This window comes from Antechinus flavipes, chromosome 2 (genome assembly GCF_016432865.1).
Source record: "Antechinus flavipes isolate AdamAnt ecotype Samford, QLD, Australia chromosome 2, AdamAnt_v2, whole genome shotgun sequence".
Lineage (NCBI taxonomy): Eukaryota > Metazoa > Chordata > Mammalia > Dasyuromorphia > Dasyuridae > Antechinus > Antechinus flavipes.
In genome coordinates this window covers 112,737,444-112,759,330 of record NC_067399.1, presented here as the reverse complement: position 1 = coordinate 112,759,330, position 21,887 = coordinate 112,737,444, and the positions used below count along the sequence as shown (strand labels likewise).

Sequence of the window (21,887 nt, the reverse complement as noted above, 5' to 3'; positions counted from 1 at the left end):
ATTGTTGCAGGAAAAAACAATTTTGTACTGTTAAAGTTGCTAAAATATTTTTTTCCTAATTCTTCAATGAATTCTTTTTTAAACCTCAAAATATCTATTAAGATGCACAGAAATCCTATGTGCACAGATTTTAATGTCACAATGACAAAATTTGGGGTTGGAAAAATGTTTCTTCATTTTAAAAAAATCAAGTTGAGGTATAAGAATGCATTTATGAAAATGACTTATTTCACTAAAATAAGAAATGTGAGCAAGCTCGTCTCTACACTAGGTGGCATCCTATAAGAACACTACTAGTAAGCAAAAAGACCTAAGAAAGAAAGAGGGCCTAGAGTAGGTGAAATGCCAGATACTAAGAATGCTTACTGTTTATATTTTCTCCACTTCTCTGACCCTGATAACTGTGCTAATGCTGCCTCTTTAGGAGCCCTTTTCTTTTACATCATTATCCTTTTATTCCACAATATATATGGTCACATCATCTATAGTACAAGTTATATATAATTTCATTTCCTAGTAAAATTTTAATATTAAAGAACTTTAAGAAAATATTTTAAATTAACTTAAAACTCATCTTTTCCTCTTATGAACTAAATTCCTTTTTGTTGAAGATTCAAGAATACAACATATTTTTCTTCTCTTTTATCCTTTGTATTTAGATCATATTATTTTCAGTTTTTATCCATATCTTTCCTATGGACAACACTATTGTAATATTTATGTTTAGGAGCCAATATGTCTTGTAACCACAACACATAATATATTGGTTTTATATATATATATATATACACACATACATACATACTGATTAATATACTGATAAAAACATATCTGAGGAAATTAAATAAAAATTAGGTCGTTAAAATAAAATGTAAATGAAAATTAAAATGTGATGATGATTTTGTCAAATTATAGAAAAATCAAGCTTTGTACTGAGTACTTACAGAAGAGAAAGTTGGTTCATTCTTCGTATTAATGCATTTTTCTTATTAACTAACATAAACCATTCCTGCATCATAGCTTCTTCTTCTTCTGTGTTTCTTCCTACAAACACAAGAGGATTTATTTCTTATTGTCTCTATCAGTCATAAAATAGTTCAGTATCAGTTTTTAAGCATGTAATACCTAATTTTAGCTGATCTAATACTACATTTTAGACTGTTAGCAATAATAGAAGATTAGGGACCTAGACCTGAAAAAATCCATGTTAAAATAATAATAAATAAGAAGCCTATCTTCCAAAGTTGGTAAATTTCAGCTTGTATATTTTCACTCCCCTTTAACATACCTACAGATCATATTAACACTAAGTACAGTAAACAAAGTGTTCTACCATTTAAATCCTCCCCAGAGGCTTAATTGTTATTATGTTTCAATAAGGAACTTGTGGTGCTGACTGACATATGGTCACGATAAAAAAAAGAAGAAAGAAAGAAAGAAGGAAAAAAGCCCAGTACAACCAACCCCCAACTAAAAATCATTTTGAGAACTATTAGAAGGAAGTTCATGGGCATTGAAAGATTATGTTAAGCTAGTTATCTATAGTAATTTACTTTTCATTGTTTTTCCCCCCAAAAGTAAATCCATAATATGTATATTTTATCCTGTATCAATTACAGAGTAAACCTGATTAGGAAAATAAAGTTTAAATTAAGAAAAAATATTAGTATTTTCAAATAAAGGTATCGATAGATCAGAAAACATTTGAATAAGTAATCAAAAAAGACAAACCCAAATTTAGAAATACAAAGTTATAAATTGAATTTAAAAAAATATTTATTCCCTAGAGATGCAATGAGTTCTTAAACATGTTACATTTTTACAAAAGAGAAGTATTTGAGGGCAAAGGCAGGAAATATTCCTTCTCTGCTCTGATTTGATCATCTTACTCTAATCTTACTCTACCCCCTACACACTGGGAGACACTAGCACATCATTTTCCCCTTAGTAGAAGGCAGATTCTTCCAGGACTCTTTTCCTGTCACTCATGTCAAAAGGCATCTAGTTAAAATTCATAATTCCGGGGGAAGGAATTTTCTTTTTAAGACTTGTAGGGCATCAGTTTATATCTTGAAGCATAACATTTTACCAGGAAAAGGTTTTTTAGCAAATAAATTGTCAAAACAAGACAAATAATTACCTTGCTATGCTAACATTTAATTCTGCAGTCTAACTTCAGTATAGCATTTACAGGGTTAATAGAAATGTCTGAATAAAAAGAGAAAATATTTTAGTACTTGGTATCCTATAATATTCTGCTTTTTAATTTTAAACACGAAAACATTTTAGCACATAAATGGAATCTAAAGTGTTTTTATTTTCTATTATCTAATCATAATTCCACCTGTGAAAAGTACAGCACATATTTTAGATGGATATAAAATGGTTATATGCTTCTGGGAGAAAAAAGAAAACAGGCAAATTCATTAAATATTGTTAAAATTTTAAAGTATGAAAGATACATAGGACAGATCCATTTAGAGATTGAACAAAGTCTTTATTGTTTTACAGTATTTTTAATCTGTCTTTTAGGGTTGCTGGTTTTGTATTCACTTTGGACCATGTGATGCCTTGACAGTGGTCATGTGATATAGGCTGCGATAGGCACAAATCCCTGGGCAGCAACAAAAGAAGAAAGAGTAAAAAGAAAAAGCTGAGAAAAAGCTTGCAATTTGGAAAAAGGCCAATTGTACCCTGGTGAAGGCCTTTTTGATCAGCAAAATGACACATGTGTGCAATATTAATAGCTATACATTTTGTGATATATTTTCCCATTACAGACTTAATTCTTGTGCCTATAACTGAAACAACGATTAAAAACATATATAAATGAAAACTTTGTTGAAACTTTGGCTTGATGCTTTCAAGCAGTTGTAAAAAAAAGGAACTAACCCACTCTTAAATTAGCATCATTTTCTTCAATGGGATATGGCCTCCTTGAGAAAAATAATACTGATGTGGTACTGTCATTTTCAATTAAATTCATAATCTGATTTCTAGATAAGAATAAAATTTCCCTCTAACTCACAGAAATTAAATAGAAAATGCCTATTAATCCTTCCAAGTTTGAAAATGAAAATAAATGTCTAAAAATCTTAAAAATGCTAACATTTGCTATTGGTCCCTAAAATGCTACAGACTATTCAAATCAATACCCCTCCCCCCCCAATATGAAGATAAATTAATACAATTTGCCTCAATTCTTTATCTGAACTGGGTATAAGTTTATAGGAACATATACATAGCCTAATGATTATAAACAATGACTTTTTTTTACTCTGTGAGTACATGATTCCACTATTGTTTTAGGGCTTTTAAAAATTAAAAAAAGCTTTTAAAGTCAGTAAGTTGGACCATTACAAATTAATCCTGACTTTAATAACTGGTTAAAGACCCCTTCAGCTTTATAAGTAACAAAAAATATTAAAGCCTGTGATCACAGTGAGCTTTTCTCATTTCTCCTCTAACCATTTGTTATTTAATCCAATACTAGTAATCCAATTTGTCCATCAGACTTTTAAAGGGCAGAATGCAACTTCCCCAGCTTAGACACTTTTCAAAGTACAATATATTTTTCAAATGAATGCTGGATGTTTCATTTTTTCCCCAACTGTTCCTAGCTCTAATGCAGGAGGAAAAAAAGAACAAGATGAACATTGTTCGTACTGATTAAGTAAGAGCTCATTAAAGAGCTGTCAGTGCCGTACTTTGAATATGCATGAAGCATATAATCAGATCTAGTACCGTCACTAGAGGAGAATACGGTAAGTACAAAGGATTGATTTAATTACTTAGAGTGGGGCTGTGGTGGTAAAGCAGTCTTGTTAGCGCAAAAAGAAAAGGAGGTTGGATTCTGGCACTGTTAGGGGAAAAAAGGCAGTTTTAGCTTCTGCCACAATACCTAATCTCAAGATAAAGCATTTTATATTGTAGCTTAAAATGAAGACTATCATTATTCTATAAAATAGCCATAATTCATTCTATCTTCTTTAATTTTACCTAGTTAACTACTTATTTGGCAAAATAATCTTTAATTCACAATTATAATCGCATCTTTATGTTGACATATTCCCAATTTTGATATTGGATCTTCCAAAAACTATTTAAAATGAATAATAAAAAAACCACAAACTATATGATTTCAAACATTCTTCAAAAAAAGTGAACAATTGATTGGTCACATTTTATAACATTATTTAATGTTTTCAGTATCACAACTAGATAAGCCTTAGAGTACCTTTTATAATAAAATTTAAAAGAATTACTAATTAGATTAATCTCTGGTAATACTTTTTTAAACTTATGGGTGGCTTTCCATTTATACATTTCTGGTTTGATTTTCCCATCTGGAAATCTAGAATCTGCCCTAATATTGCACTTCCAGGATCAGGTTTTTTTCCCCCTTTAGTCATTTGGGAATAGGGCCCATCATTAAGAGATAACCATTAAATTACTGGAATGATGACAATTGCAAGAAAAACAATTATCAAAATATTTCCTTTAAAATTATTCTTTACGTCCTATTCATTTTTTAGAAAATGTCTTTGATATTAGTGAACTAATAAATCTAAAGTAATCAAGACACAATTTACTTTAGAGTAGTCTTAAAAAAAACTTTAGATATCCCTTAGGCATAATTGTGAATTTGAAAATTGTTTTTTAGTATGCTTTCAAAGTAAAAGGGTAGAAAACATAAATTTAAACAATTAAACAAAAAAGCCCCTCAAGAGTCTATTTAATGTCTCATGCCAAATTAAAGTGTGGTACAAGTTTTTTTTTTTTTTTTTTAAATTTCAGTTCATAATACATTTCAGCTCAGGGAAGAATAATTTTATTTCATATTTATTTCATATTTATATATAAATATATGTACATTATTTCATATATTCAATACTATTTTGTAGTATATCATTTTCTTCTATGTAGTTCTATTACCTTAAAATACTTATATATGACTTTTTATATATATTCATTTTGTAAGGAGCAATGCTGACAATTGAATCAATATTTAAAAACTGGCTAAACTCTAAGAATTACTTAAAAGATCAACAAAGTAGGCACCTATCATTTGGGAAATGAGTTAACAAACTATGGTGCATGAATAAAACGTAATATTACTATGGTATAAAAACAAAACATATTACTATGCTATAAAAACAAAACAAAAGCAAAGCATATTAGGAACTTAGCGAAAGATGAGAAGACAACATAAACTGAGAGTAAGAAGAACCAATAAAAGAGTAATGATTACATCAATGTAAAGGGAAAGAATAAGAAACCCAAACTGAAAACTTTGTAATTATGATGATGACCAAACTTGGTCCCAAAGAAGAATGGAGAAATTCATCTTCTTCTCCTCTTTGCAAAGATGGAGATTCTGATAATGGCATATTGTGTACACTATAAGACATGGCTGATGTGTTGATTGTTCCTTCTTTGTTCTGGTTCTTTTCTTTCTTTTGCTATAAAAAGACTAGGCATGGTATAGGGTATTGGAAATGAAAGAGAAGTAAAATCAAAACATATCAATAGAATTAAGATTAAAAACATTGGCTAATAAGACAAAACCCTTCAAAATTAAATAAACTCAATAAACACCTGGGTATACACATTTAAAAAAAAAACAGAACTTATTTATTCATTCCACAAACTTTTATATTTATTAAGTACTTATTATGTGCTAAAAAGACTATTCAAGAGGGATATAAAGTTTAGTTAAGGAGACCTTATTCTTGGGAAGACTCAAATCTAAAAGAGAATAGAATATAACATAGATAACCATAATACACAGTGTTGTATAAGTGTTACAAAACAAAGGGTTTTGTGAAGTTTCAGGATGTAAGGTCCTTCATAAATCTAGCTCCTCCTACCTGAGCTGAAAAGTGTCTTGTTTGTGAAACAGCCAAGAGACTAGTATAATTGGATTGAAGAATAAATAATGGGCAATAAGATGTAAGAAGACTGGAAAGATAGGTGGAGATAGATTATGAAGGGCTTGAACACCAGATTTTGAATTTGATTGTGGAAGTAATGTGGAGCCAATGGAGTTTGTTGAGTGGTATGTGTGTATTTTGTATGTGACAGAAAGACATGGTCTGACTTGTGCTTTTGGAAAATCACTTTGGTGGCTAAATGGAGGATGGATTAGAGTGGGGAGAGTAGAGGCAGGCAGATCCAACAGCAGCTACTGTAATGGTTCAAGCCTACAGTGATGAAGAAGTACACTAGAATGGTGGGAAGTATCAAAAGAGATGGAGGCATATTTAACAGATGACAGGCTCTGACAACAGATTGCATATAGCAGGTGAGAGGTAGTAGAATTAAGGATGACATGTAAATTGTGAGCCTGAGAGACAAGGCTGATAGTAGTGTGTTCAACAACAACAAGGAAGGAGGCAACTAGATGGCACATTAGATTGAGCATCAGCCCTGGAGTCAGGAGGAGCTCAAATGTGGTCAAAGATACTTAATACTTCCTAACTATATATGACTTTAGGCAAGTCACTTAATCCCAGTTGCCTTGCCCGAAAAGAAAGGAAGGAAGGAAGGAAGGGAAGGAGGGAAAGAGGGAGAAAAAGAGGGAGGGAGGGAGGAAAAGAAAGATCAGTAACAGGAAAGTTTGGAAATAGGGAGAGTTTAGTGGAAAGATAATGAGTTCAGTTTTGGCTATGTTGTTTACTGGACATCCAGTTTTGAGATGTTTGAAAGACAGATGGAGATGCAAAGCTGGAGGTTAGCAGAGAGATTAAGCAAGATAGGTAGATTTGAGAATTATCAGCATGATATACCAAAAGGACCTCATCATAATGCAGTTTTATCCATAAGCACAGCTTGCAATGTGACTTAAGACATTGTAATAGAATGGTTTTAGTGCAGTGTGCTATTTTTAGAAATTATTTTAATTTAAATGAATCCATCAGTTTTGATTAGATAAATTATGATATAAGTATAGACATAAGGATTGAACCTATGATTTGACTGATAGAGGCAATCTTTTCTATTAGCGTAGGTCAACTTTTCTGCAATTTATAGTCTTAAGAGAATTGCTGAGGGCAAAGTTGTCAAACACTCCCCTCAGTTGTATGTTGCTCACAACACACCTAAGTGTGGTGGGAAGCAGACTAAAATGTAATTTTGCGGGGCAGCTAGGTGGCACAAGGATACAGCAGTGTCCTGAAATCAGTAAGGTCCTGAGTTCAAATTCTGTCTTAGGTACTTACTAGCTGTGTGACCATAGGTAAATCATTCAATCCTGATTGTGTCCCCCCCAAAAAAGTAATTAAGAGATATTTAACAAAATAAATAAAAACAAAATGAAACAGATAATACTAGATTTTAAAACTAAGTCAATATGTAGCCCATAGTATATTGATGAATATTCTTGACAGCACAGGTTTGGAGCACCAAGAGCATCACTCATAATATATGGGAGAAGCCTATGTCTGTTTTCTAGCTAGTATGTCTCATTATAATGAGGATTTATTATATGAATAAAAAGTTGGATAATATCTTTTGTTTTATTAGAATCCCTTAATAGGAAGAAAAAATAGATCTCATAATTTGAATATTATGGTTTAAGAAGAAGCCATTTAAAATTTTTGATATTTTCTGTTTTACTTCTCTATGCTAAAGTATTATGCATATTGGGAAGAAAATAGAACCACAGAAATGCCTAGCAACCAGGAAAACAGTGTTACAGGAAAATTGTCACTTAAAATTCTCTTCAAAGTATCTTAAACATTTTAGGGGAATATTTGTTCAGTTTGAAAGTTGTTCAGAAAATTTGACTTAGTTTTAAAATCTAGTATTATCTGTTTCATTTTGTTTTTATTTATTTTGTTAAATATCTCTTAATTACTTTTTTGGGGGGACACAATCAGGATTGAATGATTTACTATGGTCACACAGCTAATAAGTACCTAAAACAGAATTTGAATTCAAGACCTTACTGATTTCAGGGCACTGCTGTATCCATTGGGTCCAATTTGTCATCATCCCATTTGGCAAAGATACTGGAGTAGCTTCCATTTCCCTCTCTAGTTTACTTTTTACAGATGAGGAAATTGAGGCAAATAGGATAAATGTCTTTCCCACAGGGTCACACAGCTAGTGTCTGAAATCAGATTTGAAATGAGGAAAATGAATTTTCCTGACTACAGGCCTGGCTGGTACCACTTAGCTGCCCTATAAGAAAATTAAAAGGTAGCAAATATACCATAATACACTGGAAACTAATCAATTATCTGCTCTGAGAGACACACTATATGTAAAAGAATTATCTAATAGAATAGAATTTCAGTGAGGACAGTGCTTGCTTTATTTTTGTCTCTGTATCCCTAATGTTTAGCACAGTGTCTTGCACACAGTGTGCACTTAATAAATGTTTGCTGAATGGAAACTATTGAACACATTTGGGTTCAAGCCCTAGTTCTGTCATCTAATAGTCCTATGGCCTCAGGCAAATTATTTAGTCACTTCATCTTCTTCAAATTAAGATAATCACTCTTGTTTTATTTACTTTGCAGGGTTATTGTGAAGATCAAATGAAATAAAATTCATAAAAATTTTACAAACTTTAAAGTTCAGTGTAAACTTATCTATACAAACTATTACTCCCTGACTTACAAATGAGGACCTCTGCAATGAATAGCTGCTGTTGCTCCTTAGTGGATGTGGATACTTTTTATATCTAAACTATCTCTGGCAGGTGTTGTTACTTTCTATCTGGGGCATCTCCTGCCATTGATTCTCTGAGCAAGTGTTGAGGATCCACCTCTGAAAAAGCAACATTAGATGCTGACAGAATGCAAATACAAAGAAGATATCATCCATGCTCCTTTCTGTCTAAGCCATCTCCTACCATTAATATTCTCATGGCACAGAACTGTGTGTTGATATCATTGTCTATTGAAGTCTGATTCCTCCACCAGTAACATGATGTATTGAATAGTGTTTTGGTCTTAGGACGGACTGAATCCCACCTCTGAATCTTGGTGGTGGTAGACAAACCACATGATCCCCTAAGAATCTTTATTTCCACGAGGATAATAATACTGGTACTTCCTGCCTTTCTTACAGCTATGTCAGCAATGATTATTATTACACTGCTAGAAGAACTTCCTAACTAGAAGGAACTCTAACTTCCTAGCCATTTATCTTTAGTCTACTATGAGTATTTCCTTAGCTGTATGATGGGTTACAACAAATCATCAATGAAACATCTGATTGGAAAGAAAGAAAATTTTCCAAGTATTGAGAATAAAGTGTAACAGAAAAACTAAGTACAACATTAGAAAAAAATTAAAGAATTACCACTGGAATGTCTCTACTATGTTAGGTTTAACCTCTAGGAAGTGGAAACTCATGGATAAGATGAGGATAGGGTGTAATATGCCTCTCTGGAAGGAACACTTACTTCACTGATATTACAGATTCATTAAAATAACCTAATATTTATCGTGCTCTTTAAGATTTGCAAATTACTTACAAATATTATCTCATTTGATTCTTACAATAACCCTGCAGAGGTACTTACTTTAACTGAGGCTCAGAGAGTTTAAGTGCCTTGCCCAGGGTCACATAATTAATAAGTATCTCAAGCTAGTTTTGAACTCTGGTCTTCTTGACTCCGCCCACCACTCTATCCACTAAGTCACCTCACTGCTTCTATCAAGGACAGAGCACTGGTCCAAATATGGCTTCAGACACTTCCTGATTCTATAACTTTAGATTAAGTCACTGACCCTCTCCCTACCTCTGTTTCCTCCTCTGTAAAATGGGGTGTTTGTGAGAATCAAATAAGATATTTGTAAAGTAAAATATTTAGCAGATACTTATCTGCAGAGGTCATCTGTCAGAAAATCAGAAGTAATAGTGTATGTAGATAAGTTTAGATAGAACTTTAAGATTTATAGAGCTTTTTATGTGAGTCTTCTTATTTGATCTTCACAACAACCCTGAAAAGTAAATAAGACAAACGTGCTTATCTTCATTTGAATATGAAAAAGGGACCAAATAAGCTGCCTGAGACTACATGGCTATTAAGGTGATGGAGCTAGGACTTGAACCCAAGTGAGTTCAATAATTTCTACTCAAAACCTGCTTTCTAAAGTACTTTGCAAACCTTAGAGCTCTATGTAAGCATTATTATTATCAGTATTATTAACCATGAAGGATATAGCTATCTAGATGATTTGAAAAGGATACTAGCTATCATTCAAATAAATGAAGCATACAAGCTATTGTGAGCCATGCTGGGAACCTATTAGCATTTATCTAAACTTACATTTTGACACATTTTTGGTGGGTGACCTATTCAAAAATCGAGAATTGCCTGCACTAATGATTATTTACTTTTGACAAATTCTTTTTTGTAAGACTCTAGCCCCTGGGTTGAGGACAAATGCAAAACAGCATAGGGCTGTTATTCACTGTTTAGAGTCATAGATAGCTAATGAACTCTCCCCCATGTCCACAGATCATACTCTTTTAAATGGACTTGATATTTCATACAAAAATTTGTGCCACTGAGTCCTTTCAAGATGGTTGCCTAAATGGAACCAAGCAGCCTAGCTCCCACAGGCCTACTCCACAAAAACTTAAGAATCACACCAGACCAAATGGCAACTGAGAAATCCACTGAGAAACTACAGTAAATGACTTGTTCCATCCCACGAAAAGCACAAAAAGTTAGCTAGAAACCCATAGGCAAAAGTCAACAAATTTAGTGCCAGAACACTCAAGTAAGTCAGAAACCTCCCAGTCTCAACAGGGATATGTGTCACCTGCAAGACTCTGTGCTCAGAGGCAGAAAAAGTAAAGTGCTCCTCTGAGGAAAGATTCAGGGTGGTCACAGCCCCAGCACATAGCCACTGGAAGCACTAGGAAGCAGTAACATCTGACTGTAGGTGTCGACATGCTCTAACCTGAACAGCTCAGGCACCTGAAGGTTCTGAGGTATCTTAGCACTCTGGATCTCCTAGCTCTAGGGTGGGGTTTAAACGGTAAGTCAACATAGATACAAACAGACCTAGGTAGAAACCAAGAAGGGCAAGACTAATTCACAGAAAAGCTCAACAGAAAGAGGAACTAATTTAGGTAATAAAACCAGAGAGAGAAATAAAAACAGTAAGATAGAAATCACTATAAAGAATTATCTCTAGATCTACTATTAAAAAATTATACTAGATCTAGAGATCCCCAAAAATCCCAGCATGAAAAAGTAACTTTATATTAACTGTAAGCAAAGACAAAATTGGGGGGGGGGGGGAGGGAAGATTTTCCATTCCAATATGAATACACCAGAAGGGTTCTTAACTTTTTTTTTTTTTTTTTTTTTTGTATCATGGATCTCTTTAGCAGTCTGGTGAAATCTGGGGCCCATTCCTGGAATAAAATGTTTAAATATATAAAATTAAATACATAAGATTACAAAAGAATATTGGAACATAATTATAAAAAATTTAAAAAAGATTCATGGAACCCAGGTTAAGAACCCTTGACTTAGAAGAAATGAAATAAGAGATTAAAAAATGAAATTAAAGTTGTAGAGAAAAAAATAAGGAGAATAAACAGCTTAGAAATGGAAGTGGCAAACTTATCAAAGTAATAGATTGCCTGGAAATTATGATATATTATAAAGAAATCATTGACTTTATTAGCAAGAAATATTAGAGCAACATTTAAAAATCAGAAAATAAAATGTATCTGCTATAAAAACAGCTGATTTTGAGGTGCAGCTAAGTGGTGCAGAAGATAGAGCACCAGCCCTAGAGTCAGGAGGACCTGAGTTCAAATCTGACCTCAGACACTTAATATTTCCTAGCTACGGGACCTTGGGCAAATCACTTAACCCCAATTGCCTCAGAAAAACAAAACAAAACAAAAAAAACAACTGTTTTGGGGGAAAGGTTATTATAGCTTTTTATATACAAAACTTATGCATGGTTAATTTTTCAACATTGACCCTTGCAAAATCTTCTGTTTCAACTTTTCCCCTCCTTTCCTCCACCCCCTCCCCTAGATGGGAGGTAGTCCCATACATGTTAAATATGTTAAAGTATATGTTAAATACAATATATGTATACATATTTATACAGTTATCTTGTTGCACAAGAAAGATTAGATTTAGAAAGAAGATAAAAATAACCTAAGAATTTATTCAGCCATTCTCCAATTGGTGGGTATCCCTTCAATTTCCAGTTTTTAGCCCTATGAAAAGGCACTTCCACAAACATTTTTGCACATACAGAAGGAAAAAAATAATTTAAAAAATATCAGTGGATTCCCTGAAAAAGAATGATTAATAAAGACCTGGATCTTCTACTTCAAAAAATCATAAATAAAAACTATCTAGGTTCCCTTGAGTCAGAGGGCAAAATAAATACAGGAAGAATCTACCGATCACTTTCTCTGTTAAAACCAAAGTCAAAGAAAAACTGCTTCAACTAGACAGAAAAAGTTCCAAACCCAAGGAAATGTAAGCAGGATCCTATAAGACCTGGAAACGTATCCTATAAATAAGAAATCTTGGAATATTATGTTCTCAAAGGCAAAAGATACAGATTTATAACCAAGAATAAATTATCCTGCAAAAAAGTATAAACTTACATAATAGAAAATGGAATCTTTAAAGGAATATGTAACTTTCAAAAATTCTTGATAAAAACATCAAAGCTGAATGGGAACTCCAAAATACAAAACACAAGACTCAAGAGGACCCTGGAAAGATGAAATTGAGTAATTGGAAGGGGACTTAAATGATACAATGCTGACATTCTTATGGGGGAGAAAAAAAACAAGTATCCCTTTAGAAACTTCCAGGAGTAACAAGGGTGTAATTAAGAAAAATGGAGACTCTATGAGTGGACTGGCTCTATTCTAAAGGTTTTTAATTGGGCAAAGACAAAAGAAATACACTAGTGTAGAAAGGAAGAAGAGGAGATGAAATTTACTATTTTTTATAATTGGAATATATGAGAAGAGTATAATGAATATGGAATAAAATGGAGGAAGATACACAAATACAGACACAGACACACACACAGACACACACACACACACACACACACACACACACACACACACACACACACACACACACAGAATTGGTGGTCAGTTACATTGCACCCAAAAGAGAAAGAGATGTGGAGGTGGAGATCTAGAGGTAAGGGGTTAAGAGGAAGAAAAATTCTGGAAAAGGAATAGTCAAAAAAAACAACAAACTTCATTAACTCAATGGGGGAGGGGAGGACAAGAGACATAACAAAACAAAAGAGAAAATAACTGGAATATTAAGTAACCAAAGGGAATAGCTGAAGAAATTTTGGCACATGCTTGTAATAGAATATTGTAATGGATCCTGACCAAAAGAAATGACAAAAGAGACTATTTCAAAGAATCTTACGAAATAGCAACTGATACACAGTGAAGAGCAGAACCAGGACAAGAATTTCGATGACAACAACAATGCAAAGAAAAACAATTTTGAAAATACACAGAACTCTGACCAAAGTGACCAATAACCATATTCCCAGAAGGTTTATGATGAAGTACCTTGAAAGCACTTATTGATAGAAAGGCTATGGTCCCAAGACCATGAAAGAAAATACACATTTTTGAATTGTCTCTGTGTCAATTTGTTTTACTTGAAAATGCTTATTCATTATAGAAGTTTTATACTTCTCTTCCTCCTCCTGCTCAGTTTTTAAGAGTGAGAAGTATGAGAAAGAGTGATGAGAGAGAAAGAGGAAGAAAATTTAAAAGAAGAGAACTTTTGAAACATTTAGGTGTACAGAGGAGTAGAGAAGGGAATTAACAGGCTTTAAATGCCTGAACTAGAGAGACAAACCAGAAAAGAAAACTACAGACTAATATTTTTAATGAATATTGATGCAAACCTTTTAAATAAAATATTATCAATGGGACTACAGCAACACTTCAAAGAGATTATAATTAGGTAAGACTGATACCAGGAATGTGACTCTGATGTTGGCTTAATATCAGGAAACCTATAAACATAAGACTACATTAATAATAAAAACAATTTAAATCACATCATAATATTAATATGTCTAAATTTTTTGACAAATGCCTTCTATTCCTGCTAAGCATATTAAAAAGCACAAGAATAAAGGAACTTTTCCTTAAAATGATAAATGCTATATAAGTGGAAAAACATGACCAAATCAAAAAAACCCTAGATATTATATTTTGAGAATGCATTAAAAGAAAAAAAAAACTACACAGAAATGTTAGAATCAGAGGGCAAAATAAAAAACACAAAGGATCCATTAATCATTTCCTGATAGAAATCCCCAAGTTGAAAACACTCAGAAATGTCATAGCCGAATTCTAGAGCTACCAGAACTCTCCTCCCTCCCATGAACCCCCAAAATACTGAAAACAGACTGGGAGGGGAAGAAAGTTAAAGTATTAAGAAAACACAGGACTGCTGTCAGCTATGATGAAAAAGAAATCATGATACAGATTATAATGAGAGGCAAAATTAAACAGATTAAAGATGAAGAATTAGTCTTGTTAAACAGAGTATAGAAGAAAAAAAGCTTTTCATTAGGAAAGGGTATTTTTAAGTATTTCTAATGAAAAGATATAAGATGCACAAAATCTTTGATATACAAGAGAAACCTAAAAAGACAAATATGCGAGAACAAATGGAAGGATTGAATATGAGATTTAAGTACTATAATAATAATCTCCTCCCCTAATAGAGAGAGAAGAGACAGATGTCTCTTCAGAATCTTTATACTTTAAAGGGTCATAGAAGAAGTAGAAATAGACAGATGTAGGAATTGGTTATACTTCTGTTCAATTTTGTTGATTTTAAGAGAATAATTATAAGGAGAAGATGAATAGATGAAAAGAAATGAGGAGGAAAAGGAAGGAATTTAACCATTTCTCATGATTTGGGTATTCCAGAAGTATATAAACATGAAGGTAAGGTTAAAGGGAACAAGCATTTCATGAACTTCACTATTATCTGAGTAGGCAAAGGATTATTGAGTACATAGAAAGAATCTGAAGGGAAATAGGCAAGTTCAGAAAAAAGGTGAGGGAAGGATTAAAAGGGGCAGCATTAGGGATAGTACAACTATAATAGTAAAGCCAATCTCAACTGTAGAAGATGAAATATAAAGAGGAATTTAAAAAGAGAAAAATAAAATGTAAGCATCAAGGATCTATTTTAGGTTGGATAGAAGAAAGGAAGGACACAAGACTATACTGGTATTGATTCCATTCCCTTTCCCTTCTATTTCTTCTATGTGAGAAAGAGTATGAGAAGGAGAGAGGAAAAACTAGAAGAGAATATAATGGAGGGAAAAGAAAAAATTAACAATCATAATTGTGAACTTGAATGGCATGAATTTATCCATAAAAGAAAGGAGGATAATAGAATGAGCTATAAAACAGTCCAACAATAAATTGTTTTTTTTAAACTAACAACATTAACAACACTTGCCAGAAACAGATTCACATAAAGTTTAATAGAAGAGCTGTAGTAGTTTTAATTATTCTTTGCCTGACTTCAGTTAAGCAGGGATGGCATTTCAGACAAGGCAATAGTGGAAACATATATGTTTATTTATTATTTTTTTTATTAAAGCTTTTTATTTACAAAACATATGCATGGGTAATTTTTCAACAATAACCCTTGCAAAACTTTCTGTTCCAAATTTTTCCCTCTTTACCCCCTCTCCCCTTTAGATAGCAGGTAGTCCAAAATATGTTAAATATGAAACATATATGTTTAAAAGAGATAATCTAGAAAGTTACAGAATAACCAAAGATACCATCAATAATGAATATCAATAATTAAATTATATGAACTAAATATAAACTGAATCAAATTAAATGGCAAAATAGAGTATAAAACTATAATACTTGTGGTTCTCATTGCGTCCCTTTCAAAAATAATTTTATCACAGATAATTATGAGACAATATAACAAAACTTATTACGGTCAGAGCAATTCTTAGGAGAAAATTTTATCTCTAAAAACATTTTCATAAACAAAAGAGAGAAGGAACAGGCCAATAAATTTGTCATAAAATAAAACAAAAAAAAATACACACAACAAAAACCCCCAAGTAAACACAAAAATTGAAATTCTGAAGAATAAGAAATAAATAAAACTGATAATCAAAAGAGTTCCGTTGAATTAGTAAAATTATTTTCATTTGAAAAACATAAAACTAAGCAAACTGAAAAATTATTAATATGATCAAATAAAAAAGAGAGAAATTAACTTACAAAAAATAAATGGAAAAGAATAATTTATAAGAGAAATAGAGGAAACAAAAGAAATTATTAGGATTATGCCCAGGTAAATTTACAAAACAATATTATGAAACAAAGAAAAGTGATTTTATTACCTAGTATTTGCAAAAATAGAGAAAGAAAGTATCCTCTAAGACAAATATAGTCCTGATATTCATATAAAGGAGAGAGAGAGAGAACAGAGAACCTCTAATAAACATGGATACAAAAAATACCAAATACAATATTAGCAGAAGTTATGACAATATATTAAGAGGATTATGCAGTATGAGTAGACTATATTTATACCAGAAACATAGTATTGGCTTAACATTAGGAAAACTAAAAACATAATGGGTTACATTAATAAAAAAGTAATAATTACCTACTTAAAATTAATTTGGGAGTACCTAAAATGGAAAAACTCTAGAGGTTCGATACAATGGAGGGAAAATAAGAATGTCTACTGTCACTACAAGGATTTCACAAATGCTAGTTTCAATAACACAAGATAAACTGAAGGAGTAAGTATAAATGAAGAACAAACAAAATTACAGGCATACTTCATTTTATTCTACTTCTCATTACTGTATTTTGCAGGTAATTGTATTTTTTATAAATTGAAGGTTTATGGTAATCCTGCATCATGCAAACCTATTGGCACCAATTTTCCAATAAAATGCTCACATTTTATCTCAGTTTTGCTAATTCTTGCAGCATTTCAAACTTTTTCATTATTAGTATAGCTGTTATGGTGACCTACTGAGATCGGTGACTTTTGTAATTGTTGTGGGTGTCACAAACCATGCCCATATAAAATTTCAAATTAATTGATAAATGTTTTATGTATTCTGACTGTTCTATCAACTAGTACTCACTGCTGAAATTTTCTCCCATGGGTGCAATTTCGGTGTTGAGTGTTCAAATGAAAGGAAGAGTCAACTGATGCAACAAACTTCATTGTTGTCTTAATTTAAGAAATTGCCAAAGTCCCCCCAGCTTTCAGCAATCATCACTCTGATCAGTCAGCAGCCATCAACACCAGCAAAAGAGATGATGGTTAGCAATTTTTAGCAATAAAGTATCTTTTAATTAAGGTATGTACATCATTTTTTAGACATAATACTACTGTACACTTACTGGACTACAGTACAGGATAAACAAAGCTTTTATATGCACTGAGAAACCAAAATTATTTGTGACTCATTTTATCATGATATTTGCTTTATTGCAGTTGTCTAAAATTGAACCTATATTATCTCTGAGGTATGCCTGTATTGCCTTTTGCAGATGATCTGATGATTTAGAGAACAGTAGAGGTTGAGCTAAAGTAACTTTACATAGTTAAATAATTCAGTAAAGTAGGATATAAAATAAATCTACAAAATCATTAAATATAATGTATATCACTAATAAAGTCCAGGTGAAAGATATAGAAAAAGTAATTTCATTCAAAACAACTAGAGAATATATAAAATATATGGGAGTTCACCAACTAAGACAATCTTCATATTAAAAAAAAAACCCAAACTATAATACATTCTTTACAGAAATAAAAGAAAGCTTAAATAACTGAAGAGGTATTAATTGCTCAGAGTTGGGCCAGGCTAATATAATAAAATAACAATACTACTTAATTTAATTTGCAGATTTAGTCATCTATAAATTAAACTACCAAAAGTTACTTTATGGAAGTAGAGAAAATATTAACAAAATTCATCTGAAAGACCAAATGGTCAAGAATCTTAAGGGAAGTGGGAGAAAAAAAAAAAAAGAGAGAGAATGAAGGGGACTCAGAAATAGAGTTCTTTTTTTCTGCACTTAAATTTTATTTATTTATTTTTGTTTTGACAATGGCTTTTTATTTTTCAAAATACATAAACAGATAGTTTTCAACATTCACCCCTGCAAAACCTTGTGTTTCAAATTTTTCTTTCCCCTCCCCCAGCCCTGGACAATAAACAATCCACTAGAGGTTAAACATGTTAAGTTGGAAGAACTAGATTTCAACCCAAATTGCAAAATTATTTGGTACTGGTTAAAAAATACAATAATGGATCAGAACAAATTAGGCAAATAAGATCCAGGAGCAAGAAGGTGATGTAGTGGATAGAATCCTTGATTTGAAGTCAGGAAAAATCAGAGTTCAAATCCTGTCTCAGGCACTTAGTAAATATATGACACTAAAAAGTCCTTTGAGCTCTCTTATTTCAAAGTGGGGGATTAGAATGGGTAGTAATAAAATCTTTTTTGGCTCTAAATCTGGGATCCCATCATTACTGATTTCACTAAACTTCAAAGAGAAAATGAGACAGACAGAGAGAGATGGAGGGTGGAGGGGAAGATGGGGAAGGGAGCAAGCAAATAAATTAATCTGAGAGAGAAAGACACTAAAGACTAGAGATTAAAGGTTTGCCCAGAATCACACAGCTAAGAAGTTTTTGAGTGCAAATTTGAACTCAAGTCCTCCTGATTTCAGAATGTTATATCTATGCCATCTAGCTGATCCTGGAGGAGGCTTATGGATAATGATCAGACAAGATGAATCCTAAAGAAAAACCAATATGTAGAGGTGAGGAGGTAGAACAGTTGAAGTACTAAGGAATAACCAATTATAAAGGCATGAATATGAATAATGGAAAATAATACAGTGGTGGAAAAAATCTGTGCAGCAAATTAATATGATGAATACTGCTAATCAAGATGTATGGAACTGATATAAATACATAAACCATTCCCCAGGGTACAAATGGGAAGTTTTCAAAAGAAAAAATGTAAGCTCTCAACAGTCATATGAAAAAATGTTCCCAATTCCTAAAAAAGTAAATAGAAATTAATTATAATTCAGAATTTCTACCCTACACACTCATATCATTGGTAGAAATGGCAGCTGTTGGAATGGTTGTGAAAAAGGACAAAACCAGCAATTGATAAACTATAGAAAACAAATTATTTTCTCTTTCTCTCCTCTGTCACCATGAAAAACAAAATAAAAAGAAACATAACAAATATGCATGGTAAAGTAAAAGAAAATCTCACACTGGTGGTCTCTAAAAAAAATTTTGTATTCCACCTTGAATCTATTACTTGTCAGGAGGTAAATAGAATACTTCATTGATCCTCCAGATTTATGGTTAGATATTTTGTTTATCAGAATTTTCAAGGCCTCCAAAGTTGTTTGTTTTTATAATGCTGCTTTGTTTTTGTAAATTGTTCCCTGTTCTGATCACTTTAATCTATGTTACACTCATATAATGTTGATAGATCTGTAAATTGCTCCTATTATTATTAGAAAGCCATTTGGAATTACATTTTAGAAATCACTAACATATGAACCATCAATTTTTATTTATAATGTCATTGTTAGTATGTAGATTGTTCTCTCAGTTCTGCTCACTTCACAAAGAACCATTTTATTCAAAACTTTCCAGTTTTCTCTGAAACTGTGCTCTTCATTATGTCTTATGGTACAAGAGTATTTCATTATAACCATACACCATAACTTCTTGATTCATTACCCAAATGATGGGTACTCTTTGTTCTTTGCTAAGTTTTTTTTTTAAGTTGTTACATTTTCCTACATATATATATATTTTTTATCTCTTCGATAAATTAGACTAGTAGTGGTATCTCTGAGTTCAAAAGATACTAATAATTTAGTGACTTTTGGGACATAACTCTACATAACTTTTGAGAATGGGTAGATCAATTCAAAACTACACTAACAGTGCAGCTTTATCATTTTCCTTTTTAAACGATCTTTGCAAATCTAATGTGAATGAAGTAGAACTTTAGGACTGTTATATTTTAAAATTTATTAGCAATTTGGAGCAGTTTCTCATATGGCTGTTAATAGTTGGGGTTTCTTTGAGAAATTGTCTATTGATATCTATTTACTACTGATCTACTGGGGAATGAGTCATTTTTACATATTTGTATTAATTCCCAATACAACTTAAATATCAGAGAAACCTGCAGCAAAAAAACAACAACTACTAAGGTGGCTATCTACCATTTAATTTTAACCACATTGATTTTATTTGTTCAAAATCTTTTTATGTAATCAAAATTGCACATTTTTAACCCTTACATATTATGTCTGCTTATGACCTCTTCCCCTATCTATATGTAGTCTTGAACATGTTTTTCCCACAGATTGGCTCACCACCAAGTAAAAAGTGTTTTTAATTGCATTCACATAGTTCCTGTGTATTTTGGTTTGTGGATTCACAAATACTATATACATTTTATAATTATACTCAGTGGTCATGATTTCTTCCCTATTTATAGATCTGAAAAGTAATAAATCCTCCTCCTCGTCTTTTCTTCCCCCCCCCCCCCCCTCCAAATTGAATCTCCCTATTTTCTTCAGGTTTGGAAGTTACAACAATTATTGTTCAATGCTGATTGGCTAAAAACTCTGACTTGCTCCATTTCCAACACTTCAACCTTACACAATCCCCAAACTTAAATTATTTATTCATCTGAGTGCATCAGGTAGCAGAGGTTATAGGGGTGCACCATCAAACTCAGCAAATAATTTATGTCACCATTTGTGTCTAAGTCGTAGAGCTTTATTTTTGTATATGGTATAAGAAACTGGTTTAATGACTAATTCCTTCCTAGCTATGCTCCAATTCTCCTAGCAACTTTTTTTGAATAATGAGTACTATTCATCAATAGTATACTATTGTGTATTCATATTGTGTCTCATCATATTGGTAATTCATATTGTCAAATTATTATTATTATAACTGTTATGGTGATTTATGATCACTGATCTTTGATGTTACTAATATAACTGTTTCTGAGCACCACTAAGTGCACCCATATAAGAGGTCAACTTAACTAATAAATGTTTTGTGTGTTCTGACTGTTCCATTAACTGGCCATTTCCCATTCCTCTCCTGCTTCTCTGGCTTCCTATTCCCTGGGACATAACAATACTGAAATTAGGCCAATTAATAACCTACAATGGTTTCTATAAAGTGTTCAAAAGTAGAAGAGTCAACCAATGTGGCAAATTTCACTCAACAAGTAAATCAGGTGGTACTGTTTTTTAAAAAATTACTATATTGGATTGGTTTAATCATGAGCAATGACTGTTTCTCCAATTATTTAAGTCATTTTCCTTTAATAAAAAATAGTGTTTTTGTTTTCAAATTTGTTATACTCCTTTGACAATCAAATTTTGTTTTATTTATAATTTGAAAAATTTATAGGGTATATTGTCATTTCTTTGATGAAATTATATTTTATGTTTCCATGATCTGTTCTTTGACCCACAAATTCTTTAGGATTATTTAATCTCTAAATTAATTTTTAATCCTTTCTTCAAAGGGCTTTCACTGAATTTTTATAAGTACTATGGCTTTTCTGCCTGTTTGTGAAGTTCTGCTGCCCCAATATATATTTATTTTTTTATAGAAGTATCATGTAGAGTTCAGAAATTATCTACTTATCTCTCTGTATTCATTTCTATTCCCTTTCTGTCAGAGTTCTATCACAGTTAACTTTTCTAAGATTATATTCTGTCCCTTAACTTTTTGGGGGAGGGTGTAGCTTTTAGATTTGTCTCAGTCTGAAAGAGGTACACTGAAGTCTCCAACTAT

General features: G+C 32.1%; 1 protein-coding gene across 15 annotated transcripts in view; it reads right to left on the bottom strand.

Moving 5' to 3' along the window:
- The window catches only part of EHBP1 (EH domain binding protein 1), a 394,259-nt gene that overhangs the window by 8,315 nt on the left and 364,057 nt on the right, over positions 1 to 21,887 (bottom strand). For 14 of the 15 annotated variants that reach the window (XM_051975359.1, XM_051975362.1, XM_051975368.1 and 11 more), the window contains one exon: positions 945 to 1,044. In XM_051975359.1, coding sequence (XP_051831319.1) covers positions 945 to 1,044 — 100 coding nt within the window. Of the gene's footprint in view, positions 1 to 940; positions 1,045 to 21,887 lie in introns of those variants that run through there. The other variant, XM_051975374.1, reaches the window with a different exon arrangement.